The sequence below is a fragment of the Palaemon carinicauda genome, chromosome 13, assembly GCF_036898095.1.
Source record: "Palaemon carinicauda isolate YSFRI2023 chromosome 13, ASM3689809v2, whole genome shotgun sequence".
Classification (NCBI taxonomy): Eukaryota; Metazoa; Arthropoda; class Malacostraca; order Decapoda; family Palaemonidae; genus Palaemon; species Palaemon carinicauda.
The window spans coordinates 134,043,191-134,055,690 of record NC_090737.1 but is presented as its reverse complement, the minus strand read 5'-3'; the positions used below and the strand labels follow the sequence as shown (position 1 = coordinate 134,055,690).

General features: G+C 32.3%; 1 protein-coding gene across 1 annotated transcript in view; it reads left to right on the top strand.

Moving 5' to 3' along the window:
- LOC137651827 (transient-receptor-potential-like protein) overlaps positions 1–12,500 on the top strand; it is a 57,823-nt gene that overhangs the window by 27,208 nt on the left and 18,115 nt on the right. The window contains 1 exon segment of the mRNA XM_068385047.1: positions 2,134–2,329. Coding sequence (XP_068241148.1) covers positions 2,134–2,329 — 196 coding nt within the window.

The following is a 12,500-nucleotide window of genomic DNA, read 5'->3' as shown; positions in this document are numbered from 1 at the left end:
TATTGTTTCCTTTTGAATGTCTGCTACCTCCCAAAATGGGGGGAAGGGCCATGCTAGATAGTTATAGATTCCTAATGAGTTTTATTTTTCCTTATTTGTTACTTCTTCTCTTAAGTTATCGTAATATCTATTTCCTCTTCAGTTTTTATCTTTGGTTACTGTTTTTACCCGGTAAAATAGTTGGTATTTATTTGAAATGTTCGGTTAATTTTTCAACAGAACGAGAATGTTTTGATATTTTTTCGAGTCATTTTAATTACAACTGAAGACAAAAGAGTTCCACTATTTCCTATCTTATGAATTTGATTTAATCATAATTTTAAAGGCATAGGGTTTTTCTTTCAATGCTCAGTAAAGCATTTGAAATAATCCCAGAAAACCCTCGACCTTTGTCTTTGTACTAGCTCCGAAAACTGAAATTGAAAAATGGGTTCGGTTCAAATTATGTAAGAAGTATGTTGATTACCTTCGAAATCTTTTATTATTTTAGATTGAATTTCCTTTTACTCTTTATGATGACAAATGATATCGGCGTCAATGACCTTACATGTCAGGATGCCTGAAAACACTCAATCAATCAATCAAATACTGATATTCGAAAATAAGTTTGATTCCAATGATGTAAGAAATAAGTTAATATTTAGAATGTCGTTTTGTTCGGCTTGCCTCATTCGTATGACCAGAATTTCGTATCTCGAATCTCCGTATCTCGAAATTTCGTATCTCGAATCTCCGTATCTCGAAATTTCGTATCTCGAAATTCTGTATCTCGAAATTTCATATCTCGAAATTTCATATCTCAAAATTTCGTATCTGGAAATTCCGTATCTTGAGGATAGATTTTCATGTCATATTCATCGTCTCCTGTCATATCAGAATTTCCTATTGTAAAAGCACATTATTGTGTTGTAAGGCAATAAATGTGTGACTGGAATGTTGAAGTACTGATGTAGCCAGTTACATATTTTCATTGTTTGATTAGATAGTGTGTTTATAGTCTATTGATTGATGGATTTGGGGTTTTGTGACATCCTGATATAGGTAATTGACGCCGATATAATTTGTCATAGTTTGATTATAAAATAAAATTAAATTTAAAACCATATAAACAAACAGATAAATATAAATCTTAAGTACCTTTCAGAAGACCTGCTTCTGAAATAAATCTAAAAATGACGCTATTATTATCGAATCAATTGTCAATCAACAATCTAATATTTTAGGCTAGTATTATTTTAAGTATTTGTTCGAACTAATGCTTTGAAATAGCTTCTCGGATACGACTTGAAGAACTTTGAAGATTCCGCCTCGAATATATTTTTCACGCTCCTTTTTTTCAGGCATGTTGAACAGGAACTGCAAGTGAATTCTTTATATATGACATTTTGCAATTTTGCATTTGCTCTTGCAACCAGAATTTGCCTGATATGAATAATCCTTTCCTTTATCGAAACTTTGAGTTACATGAATATTTTTCTATATGATTGAAACATTTTTTTTTTAGATTTAAGGAAACAATGATGTCTTTTGTTGGTATATCTTAAGATTATATACATCACGTATGTTACCCCTAACCATTACTCAGTAATGTGTTTAGTTACCTATTTTTTCCCTGTATGCTTGATATCACGTGCTTTGATTTTCAGATTTATATCTCAAAAGAAAGGTTTGTTTTTTTATTGTAAAACTTGATAAACTTTAGAACGAAGGTAAGTATTTATTTTTAAAGATAAGCACAGGCAGCAGGTGAACTGGACGAGAGAGCCAGTGTGTATGCATGATTTTATACATTTACAGTGAAATATGTGTAAATATATATACATGTGTGTATATTTATATATACAGTATGTATATATACATGTATTTTACACATTATGTCTTCAACTTCAATTTGCATGCCTCATCTTACGAAAAAGATTATAAAAGCTAAAATCTAAACTGCTCACTGAAAGTTCTGTCCAAAACACTTGCTGTCAAAAAGATATTTGTAATTGAATGTAAAAGACAAAACGCCAATTGAAGTCCCCCTTCCTGTCTGTGCAAATAACCTCCCAAATTCCCCTGTTTAATCGTAAAAGTCTCTCCCTATTCTCATATTCACGGCTTCCCCCATCCCTCCACATTGCATCTCAGGCTAGACAAGTCCTACACAGCGCTCCTTTGGTCCTTGTTCGGAGTGATTCCCCTGAAGGAACTCTCCGCCAGGAATGACCAGCTCTTCACCGACGTCATAGGACACTCACTGCTCGGGGCGTACCTGATCATGGCTATCACTGTCATGGTGAACATGCTAATTGCCATGATGAGTCGCTCCTTCCAGATCGTAGAGGTAAACACTGAAGGTGTCGTGCTGTAACGGTCAAAGAATAAGCATTTAAATAAAAAATAATCCTTCCACGTTCTATTATATGTCGTCCTGCAACGACCCACTCATTCCTTTTAAGCGTCGTACCCAATACGACCTTATCCTCTCCTGCTGTTTTTTATATGTTTGGGTTACAGGTTCCATTTAATTTTAACTCCTTTTTGGTTCATTTCTGCTTTTAAGTTGGGCGTTATCAGAGAATCCTCTTCTGAAACATCCATGCCATTCCACTGTTCATACAATCCCTTCTTAACCTTAAGGAGTCACGGTTCTGTTTAATAATGGTTCTTCACCGGAAATGTTTTAGTCTGATTGTTGTGCAATGAGATTGCTGAATTGTCCAGAGGCATGATGTAACTATCTTCCATTCTTACATCCTCCCTTCCTTGATTTCATGTCTTCCTTTTTTTTTTAACTTCTCCTGTGGTCTCTTTTTTGACGCATCCAGTTGTTCTAATGTTCGTTATCAGACATGTTTAAAATTGAGCTTCATTGTCCACGTAATTTCATGAAGATTATTTTAAAAGACCTCATCAGAAAAAATAAATTGAACAGAGGACAACTGGATATCCGAGACAATTGCTTTTGAGTAATGCATTAATTTTTTATCCTCTTTAAAATCGTAGTATTTTCCTGGTGGTAGAACCAGACTTCTTTTTTAAAACAAGAAACTCGCTATGGTTTTCTACCTTTTAACTCTGTTTTAATATTATATGTACATTTTTAAACACCAGCTCTTTAGAGTTTTTTTTTTAATCTGCACTAATTTGTACTTTTTTTACATTAGAGGTTTGGGAATACGCTGTGAATAGTACATTTTCATGCATATTTATATCTGGATATTTGTCCCTCTCAAGATGTTTTTTCTACTATTTTCTGTGATTTTTCCCCCAACTTTTTTTTCCAGCATTAACATTTGTCTATGGTTATTCCTATTTTTCTTATTTACAGCTTTTGGATCTTTGACATGTTTACCTACTTCCTCTCCTTCTCCTTTTTTTATATATCCTATTCCCTCTTATGCATTTACCTCTTATTTAAAAAAAGAGTGAGATGGAAGACCAAAGGAAAAACAAACTGTGCATTAAACCCCCCAATATACGGAAGCATGTCATCCTCCTATGATGCAAGCAACTGACTCTCTCCCCTCCCCACCCCCCTATATTCTTTTATTTTATTTATACCTATTCGTTAGTTTATAGATGACATGGCTCCCTTCTGTTGTTTTTCTAGGTTGGACGTAACCTTTGCCACGCTGTTTTGGTCTCTCTTTGGTATCAGCTCTCCCAAGAGCACAGACCTCGAAGAGGAGCATGTCTTCATTGAAACGGTGGGCCAGGGTCTTTTCATGGCCTACCACGTGATGTCCATCATTGTTCTCATTAATATGCTCATTGCTATGATGTCCAACAGTTTTCAACAGATCGAGGTATTTTCCACAAAAAAAAGACACACGCAATATTCCCCAATATAAAGCCCCTCTCAAAAAAAAAAAAAAAAATGACACAAAGTTATATACACATTTCACGTTCGCTATTCACGTTTTCCCTATAAGTAGGTGTAGTAGTGTGTGTTGCTATTTCTGATTACATGGCTTTTATTTTCGGTTTCTCTCATTAAAAGGTTCTCCTTATAGACTCTCACTCTTGGGTAAAGCGCTAGGGGAAGATCCCAGTATTTGATGACAGTCATCCGCCTGAATTTCGTCCGTGTATATTTCCAGTAGTTGTCCCGAGAAAGAAAACTTGATTCGAAATAAAAATATTATTGGAATTACTAGTTATCCCGAGTTGAATGGCAATGAATTAGATGACAATCGTTTTTTTAATAGAAATTAGTAAAACAATTATTTTTACAAAGAAAATTTAACTTTCATAAATCATTTTTCCTAGAATTTCTCTGAATGATTTGCTAGCTTTAGCCACAATGATGACATTGATATACTATTTTTTAAGCAGATTACAGGTCCAAAATAGCAGTATTTGCACAGATTTCAAAACCTCCATGAAATTGGCTATTTCAGAAAAGAATTGTTTCTATCAAATCGATAATTGCAAACTCGATTTTTTTTTTCAAAGTAGACTACCACAATACAGGCACTGAAAAGTATTTGCACAGATTACAAAACCTCCAGGAAATTTGCTGTTTCAGAAAGACATTGTTCCTATTAAATCGAAAATTGCAGACTAGGAAAAAAAATATTTTTTTTTCCAAAAAAAAATTAAAAGTAGACTACTACTATACAGGCACTGAAATAGTAGTTTTTGCAATGAATACAAAACCTCTATGAAATTGGCTATTTCAGAAAAGAATTGTTTCTATCAAATCGATAATTGCTGACTCTGAAAAATCTTCAAATTTTTCCTCAAAAAAAAAAAAAAAAATGCAGATTACAAAACTTCTATGAAATTAGCTATTTCAAAAATTAATCTCTTCAATCAAATCGAAAATTGCAGACTCTGAAAAATCTTAAATGTTTCCTGAAAAAAAAAATGCATAGATTACAAAACTTCTTTGAAATTGGCTGCTTCAAAAAAAAAAAATAATAATTGTTTCAATCAAATCGAAAATTACGGACATGGAAAAAATCATAAATTTTTCCTTAAAAAAAAATTATCAAATCGATATTGCAGACTCGGAAAAATCTTAAATTTTTCCTAAGGAATAAAAAGGAATTGTTTTTATCAAATCGATAATTGCAGACTCGGGAAAATCTTAAATTTTTCTTTAAAAAAAAAAAAAATATTGGTTTTATCAAATCGATAATTGCAGACTCGGAAAAATCTTAAATTTTTCCTCAAAAACAAAAAATTAAAATAATAAGAGTGAGAGCATTTGGACCCTTTTAAGTCGAGCAACACCAAAGCACCACACTTTTTACCGATTTGTTTACTCTCAATGTATGTATGTGAGACAGAATTTACCGTCAATAAAAAAAAAATGGTAAATTTTCCTAAGCACAGAGTAAATTCGTTTGTGTAAACGCTTAACACTGTAGACAGATCGTATTATAGAATTTTATTATTTTTTTTTTTTCATTTTGGACCTTTAGACAGAGCAGCTAAAATAGTTTTAGCGAAGAATGACATCTAAAGGAAGTTATTTAGAGTTTTAGAATCGGTATTACTTCTGAGGATTGATTTAGATTTCGTTATTTGCATATAATTATATAGTATTTTAGATTTTATTGAATACCCTTATAAGGTCAAGAGTGTATATGAGTATAGCACGGATTAGTATATATATATATATATATATATATATATATATATATATATATATATATATATATATATATATATATGAATTATATATGTATGTATGTATATAAATGTATGTAAATATATATACATATGTATATATATTTGCAATTATATACACATATTTACAATATATATATACATATATATAGCTGTATTTGTGTAAATATACATTTATATATATATATATATATATATATATATATATATATATATATATATATATATATATATATATATATATATATATATATATATATATATACATATATATATATATATTATAGTTTACTATTTCTTTGTTTTTTATTCATTCATTATTATGCATGTAACTCACTTGAGTCTACTGAAATGTTTCACCTAAATACGGCCAATAGTGTTTTTACCCGTCTTTACGTAGACATTTTTATATTTCCCCCATCAAGTGTTGCACAAGGCGTGTTTTTATCTCTCTCTTGGAATGATTTATTCAATGAATGATGCATTGTATGTCATCTTTCCGTTCCTTCAATTCTGAATCATTCGGAAACCCCTCGTTCACTGTGTTTTTTTATATCTTCAATTAACTGTTTCCGAGCACACTTTCACTTTTGATAATTACCAAGATTTGATCTCTCAAACTTCGTCTGATTCTACTCTTATGTCTAAACCAATAATTAGCGATTGAACGATAGTTTATTTAATATTTTAAATTATAGATTAATTTCTTGAACATGACTTGTATAATGAAAGTTAGGGGTGTTAATAAATTTATCAACTTACTCCGTTTTAAAATAGACATATAGGTTTTATGAGTAATTCTAAAGGCTGTCTATTTTTTTACGCAATGTAACTAAACATAGCCTGCGCCTCTGTTTCTCAAATTTTGAATAATCGTGCGAGTATGATCCAATCCTATATATTAAAACTTAAAAAAGAAAAACTTATAAAATCAGAGAAAAAATTAGTAAATGTGAATTCACATTATCAAGGTCTTCTTGAAGCGGTTCACATTATCAAGGTCTTTTTAAAGCAATTCACATTATCAAGGCCTTTTTAAAGCGATTCACATTATCAAGGTCCTATTAAAGCAATTCACATTATCAAGGTCCTATTAGATCGATTCAAATTATCAAGGTCCTTTTAAAGCGATTCACATTATCAAGGTCCTATTAAAGCGATTCACATTATCAAGGTCTTTTTAAAACAGTTCGCATTATCAAATAGCAATTCATATTATCAAGGTCATTTTAAAGCGATTCACATTATCAAGGTCTATTTATAAGAGTTCTCATTATCAAGGTATTTTTAAAGCGATTCAGTATTATGGTCTGTTTAAAGAGATTCACATTATCAAGGTCCTTGTAGATCGATTCAAATTATCAAGGTTCTTTTAAAGGGATTCCCATTAGCAAGGTGCTTTAAAAGCGATTCACATTATCAAGGTTCTTGTAAAGCGATTCACATTATCAAGGTATTTTTAAAGAGATTTACATTATCAAGGTCTCTTTAAAGCGGCACACATTATCAAAGAATTTTTAGAGCGATTCACATTATCAAAGAATTTTTAGAGCAATTCAAATTATCAAGGTCTTTTGAAAGCGATTCACATTATCAAGGTCTATTTAAAGGGATTCTCATTATCAAGGTATTTTTAAAGTGATTCATTTTTACGGTCTGTTTAAAGAGATTCACATTATCAAGGTCTTTTTAAAGCTGTTCACATTATCAATGTCTTTTTAAAGCGATTCACATTATTAAGGTATTTTTAAAGAAAATATTAACGAAAATTTTAATTACGTTTCGATATTTACTAACTTGAAAAAGAACTTCCATTACCTTGCAATTTATAAAATGACTAAATAGGGGTTGCGTGAATATATATATTTAAAAATTACCACGAGTATTTGGAAAGTAAGTTCACTGGACAAAGATCTAACCTGAAGATAAAATCCTTGAGATGAGATAGAATTTAATTTCAGGATTTTAATATCTTCCATCGGGTTCAGTAATCATTGGTGATATCTAAAATTAAGGTAAAGATAACTAGCAGTTAATATAAGTAATACATAAACATTATAATTAGATCTGTTTTTTATATCAGATATATAGATTGACTATAAAACTATGCCAGGACGCCTTTTACTTATCGGAGAGAAAGCGTAGCTATAATTCACTTTAGAGAATTTTTCTTTAATTCCCTGAAAGACTTTTTTTTCATATCTAATTATTGAAATTTAGATTCCTTTGTCTTTCTCGTCCTGATGATTAATAGAGAAGCAAATATTCGTAATATTTTTAATCATGTCTTCCATTTTCTGAAATAAATGAGCCATTTTCTTGTGAAAAATATGTTTATCAGTATGGTGGCTAAATTGTTAACTGATATTATAACAACTATTTTCATCAACACAAAAGTTCACAAGTGAATTCGGTTTTAGGATTTGTTAATAGAATTTGTTATTTTGGAATTTAAAGTCATTTCTCGCGTGGATGTGACTTTCATAAGTTAATTGAATGTTCCTTAATATATGTTTCTAGTTTAGTGTCTAGCAGGACTTTTATTCGAGATAGATTAATGAAATCTTTCATCGAACTATTTAATTAGATGATTATTAACATTTTAAGTCTTTCTAGATTAGTATAATTGGTAGGTAGTTAGAGATGCATATTACAAATTCCGTTGGTATATCGTAGTTTGGTAAATAAAGTCATTATTCATTGGCGTTTGAGATGATGTTATTATTATTATTATTATTATTATTATTATTATTATTATTATTATTATTGTTATTATTATTATTATTATTATTATTGTAAGAATCGCTAGGGTAAAACTTTTACCAGATGGCAAGTTAGTCACCTGACAGTGACTGCAATCAATCCAAATTTGTATCACGTTTTATCTTCATGATTAGCCACATCTGAATTTGTCTATTTCTTGTCTCCCAGTACGTTCATTATTTACCTAAATGTTCTTCTTATGTCAGGTCCCTTAATGTAAGTGCCGTTAGTTGCGTTCTCTATAAACGTCTTTAAAGTTTGGCTTTGTGTCATCATCATTATCATCTCCTCCTACGCCTATTGACGCAAAGGGCCTCGGTTAGATTTCGCCAGTCGTCTCTATCTTGAGCTCTGAATTCAATACTTCTCCATTCGTGCTCTTCGCACTTCCCAAGAGAGATTAGTTCACCAAACGTTCAGCTGGGCTCCAAGAGGCGCTAGAAGAATTGGAAGACCCAGGCCTACATGGCTGAGGGCTTGCTTTGTATAACGGCCCGAATTCCCCTTCCCAGAGCATTTTTTTTTTCTTTTGTGGTTTGAAATTGTTTGTTGTACAGAAATGAGTCGTAAAGTTAGGTTTGAATTGGCACTATTTAAAAATAAATTTTATAGAAATTTTATAGATTTTTGAGGGGGTTCAAAATTTATAAGGTTCATGTGTTGAATTTAGCCATCAAACGTACAATTTAGCCAATTCTGGTAACTTGGAGAAGTGCTAGAAAAATTAGATTTAGTTTGAACGAAGATAGTCAGTATTTTTCGAATAGTATCTGGAAAAAAATTCAATTTATTTTCAACGAAGATAGTATTTCTAAACCCTGAATTAACTCAACAAAAATTAGCCAATTCTGTTAACTTGGAAAAGTGCCCATAAAGATGAATTTAGTTTCAACGAAGATAGTATTTTTGGGAAAGTGTTTGAAAAAATTAGATTTAGTTCCAACGAAGATAGTCAGCATTTTTGGAAAAGTGTTTAAAAAATTAAATTTAGCTTTAACGAAGATAGATTTTATGGAAGAGTGTTCGAAAATTTTAAATTTAATTTCAGCGAAGATATTCAGTATTTTTGGAAAGGTATTTGAAAAAAAAAAAATTCAGTTCCAACGAAGATAGTATTTTTGGAAAAGTGTTTGAAAAATTTAGATTTAATTTCAGCGAAGCTAGTCAGCATTTTTGGAAAAGTGTTTGAAAAAAATTGAATATAGTTGCAATGAAGATACTATTCCTAAGCATTGTATTATCTCGACAGGAATTAATTAGAATTATTTAGCTCCTTCGCTTTCCGAATTAGAAGCGCCCCCTCATCCAGAACTATTTTGTAAATAAAGGAAAAGGGAAAAAACGACCGAAATAATGACATCTAAGACTTTATTTATGCGTAAACTTTTGAAAAACTTAAGAGCTTCATTTTTATCCATATGGGAATTCATCTAAGCTAGACTATTGAAGCAATGATATCACACAAACAGAGAAAATAACAGAAAAAATCCTGTCTCGTCATAGTGACCGTCCATACCTAATATAATCAATCTCTCTCTCTCTCTCTCTCTCTCTCTCTCTCTCTCTCTCTCTCTCTCTCTCTCTCTCTCTCTCTCTCATTGTCTTTCATCTCTTTGTTTAATTTTCTTCCTTATGCATTGAAAAACTTCCCCTTTGTCTTATGTTTTAATATATATATATTACTCTTTTAATGTTTGCTTGCTTACTAACTGCTTGTCATGTTTGCCTCCATTTTATGTCCTGTGTTGTTAACAGTATCTTGTGATAAGCTTTTATATCGTTTCCTCTTTAAGCAATCGACTTGAGTAAGTATGATTAGCATTTTAAGGAAATGACACGTACACACGCACACACACACACACACACCCATGCACTTTTTAGATCAAGTTCAAAGCAGGTGCAAAATATTACCATTCTCAATTTTTTTTTTTTTTTTTTTTTTTTTTTTTTTTTTTTTGCCTCACAGATTCTAGATTTATCATTTTGAACATAACAAATTCATCTCGATTAAGATGTCTAGTTTCAGTTCCAGTTTCATCAGAATAGATACTCACCAGAACGTCAGCCGGGCAAACCCAACCTCCCACTATGGTGCCCATCCATAGTAGTAGCCTCCCCGGTAAACGACTTAAACTCACTGTCCCGGGCTGGGCTTGATCTGCTGCCATGCGAATGCTAAGCAAACACGATACCACTGTATTAGTCAGGATATGATCAGACGGGCTCCTCCCTGTGTACTTGTCCCTTAAATTTATTGTATGTCTTTATTATTACGTGACTATAACGTCACAGTGTAATATGTGACGTCACAGGGTATTATGTGACACCACCGGGTAATTTCACAAAGAGAGGAATAGGTAGATAAGAATTTTCCTTTGAATTCTAACTTTTTTTTCGCCTCCAAGTCTCGACTACTTTATTCAAGAAGAGGAACATTGTTAATACCAAGGCCTCCCTCTATTTAAAATCTACCCTCCAGAATAGCCGGAGAATGGCTTTCGTGCTAAACCAGGTATCTTAAGACTTTCAAATGTCCTAAACGAGGCTGTGACGTCGGAACTAACTGTTTAAAGCTTTGTTTATTTTTATTCTGCGTATATCTATTGTTACTGATGCATTTTTGATCTATCGATGAATCCCCATGATCGTCTTTATCTACTTTTTTTTTGGCACTATCCACCGTTTGCCATTTTGGATGTGCATCTTTGTAGAACTGCCAAGGGTTTTTGTGGCCTGATTGGTAACGTCTCTGCCTTGTGTTTACCAGTCGGGGGTTCGAGTCCCGCTCAGACTCTTTAGTGCCATTAGTGTCTGCAACCTTACCATCCTTGTGAGGTAAGGCTGGGGGTTTTGGGGAAGCCTATAGGTATATCTGGTGAGTCATCAGCAGCCATTGCCTAGCCCTCCCTGATCCTAGTTTGGGTGGAGAGGAGGCTTGGCCGCTGATCATATGATATATGGTCAGTCTCCAGGGGAATGTCACTGTCCCTTGCCTCTGCCATTCATGAGCGACCTTTAAACCTTTAAACCGATTTGGCTTCCTTTAAGTGCCAGGTGATACTTCTTACCCATAATTCTCCTTCTTAAGGAAACAATATTACCTCTTTAAAGGTTTAAAGGCCACTCATGAATATGAGAGGCAAGAGACAGTGACAATGCCCTAGCTAGCAGAACAATGCATAAAAGACTGACCACACACACACACACACACACATATATATATATATATATATATATATATATATATATATATATATATATATATATATATATATATATATATATATATATTTGTGTGTATGTGGTCAGAACCCAAGCCCCCTCTCTACCCAAGCTAGGACCAGGGAGGACTAGGCAATGAATACTTATGGCTCAGCTGGTAGACCCATAGGCTCCCCAAATCCCCCATCCTTTTCTCACAATGATGGTGAGGTTGCAGACACTACAAGAAATGATCGAACTTGAGCGGAACTCGAACCCCAGTCCGGCAGATTACCAGGCAGGGAAAGAGAACATGGCAGTGGGATAACACTTCATCTTGGATCATTGATTCTCAAATACATTTTCTTTCTTTTATAGTTTGAAAGAATCTTTGAAATCTAGGCCTACTTTTCATCTGAGGGAAGTTTGGAGGAATATAGAATTAACTCTTTTTCATTGTCTTGTTCTTTTAGAGTCTAAGCAAGAATGGAGAACATTTTGCGCCTGCTTTGATGTTAAAGAAAAATATAATTTTCACGTACTCAATTACTTATTTATACCTGTGCGAAAGACATTATTTACAATTGTAAAAATCACTCCAAGCAGATGAATTATATATTGACGTGACTTCATCTATTACATATGAAAGAGACAACGGTATATATACTGTACTGTATGTGTATGTGTACCGCGTGTTTATGTCGGCTTGATCGCAGCAAATCAATTTTTCAAGACTGTCAGTAACGTGGATAGAGATATGGAGTATTTTAAACTCTACTCAAGTAGTGTATAGTTGACTTATGTGGACTTAGTAATAATCCATAAAAATATCTCGACATCGAAATTCAATTTTTTTTTTTTTTTTTTTTTTTTTTTTTTTTTTTTTTTTTTTTTTTTTTTTTTTTTAGAGC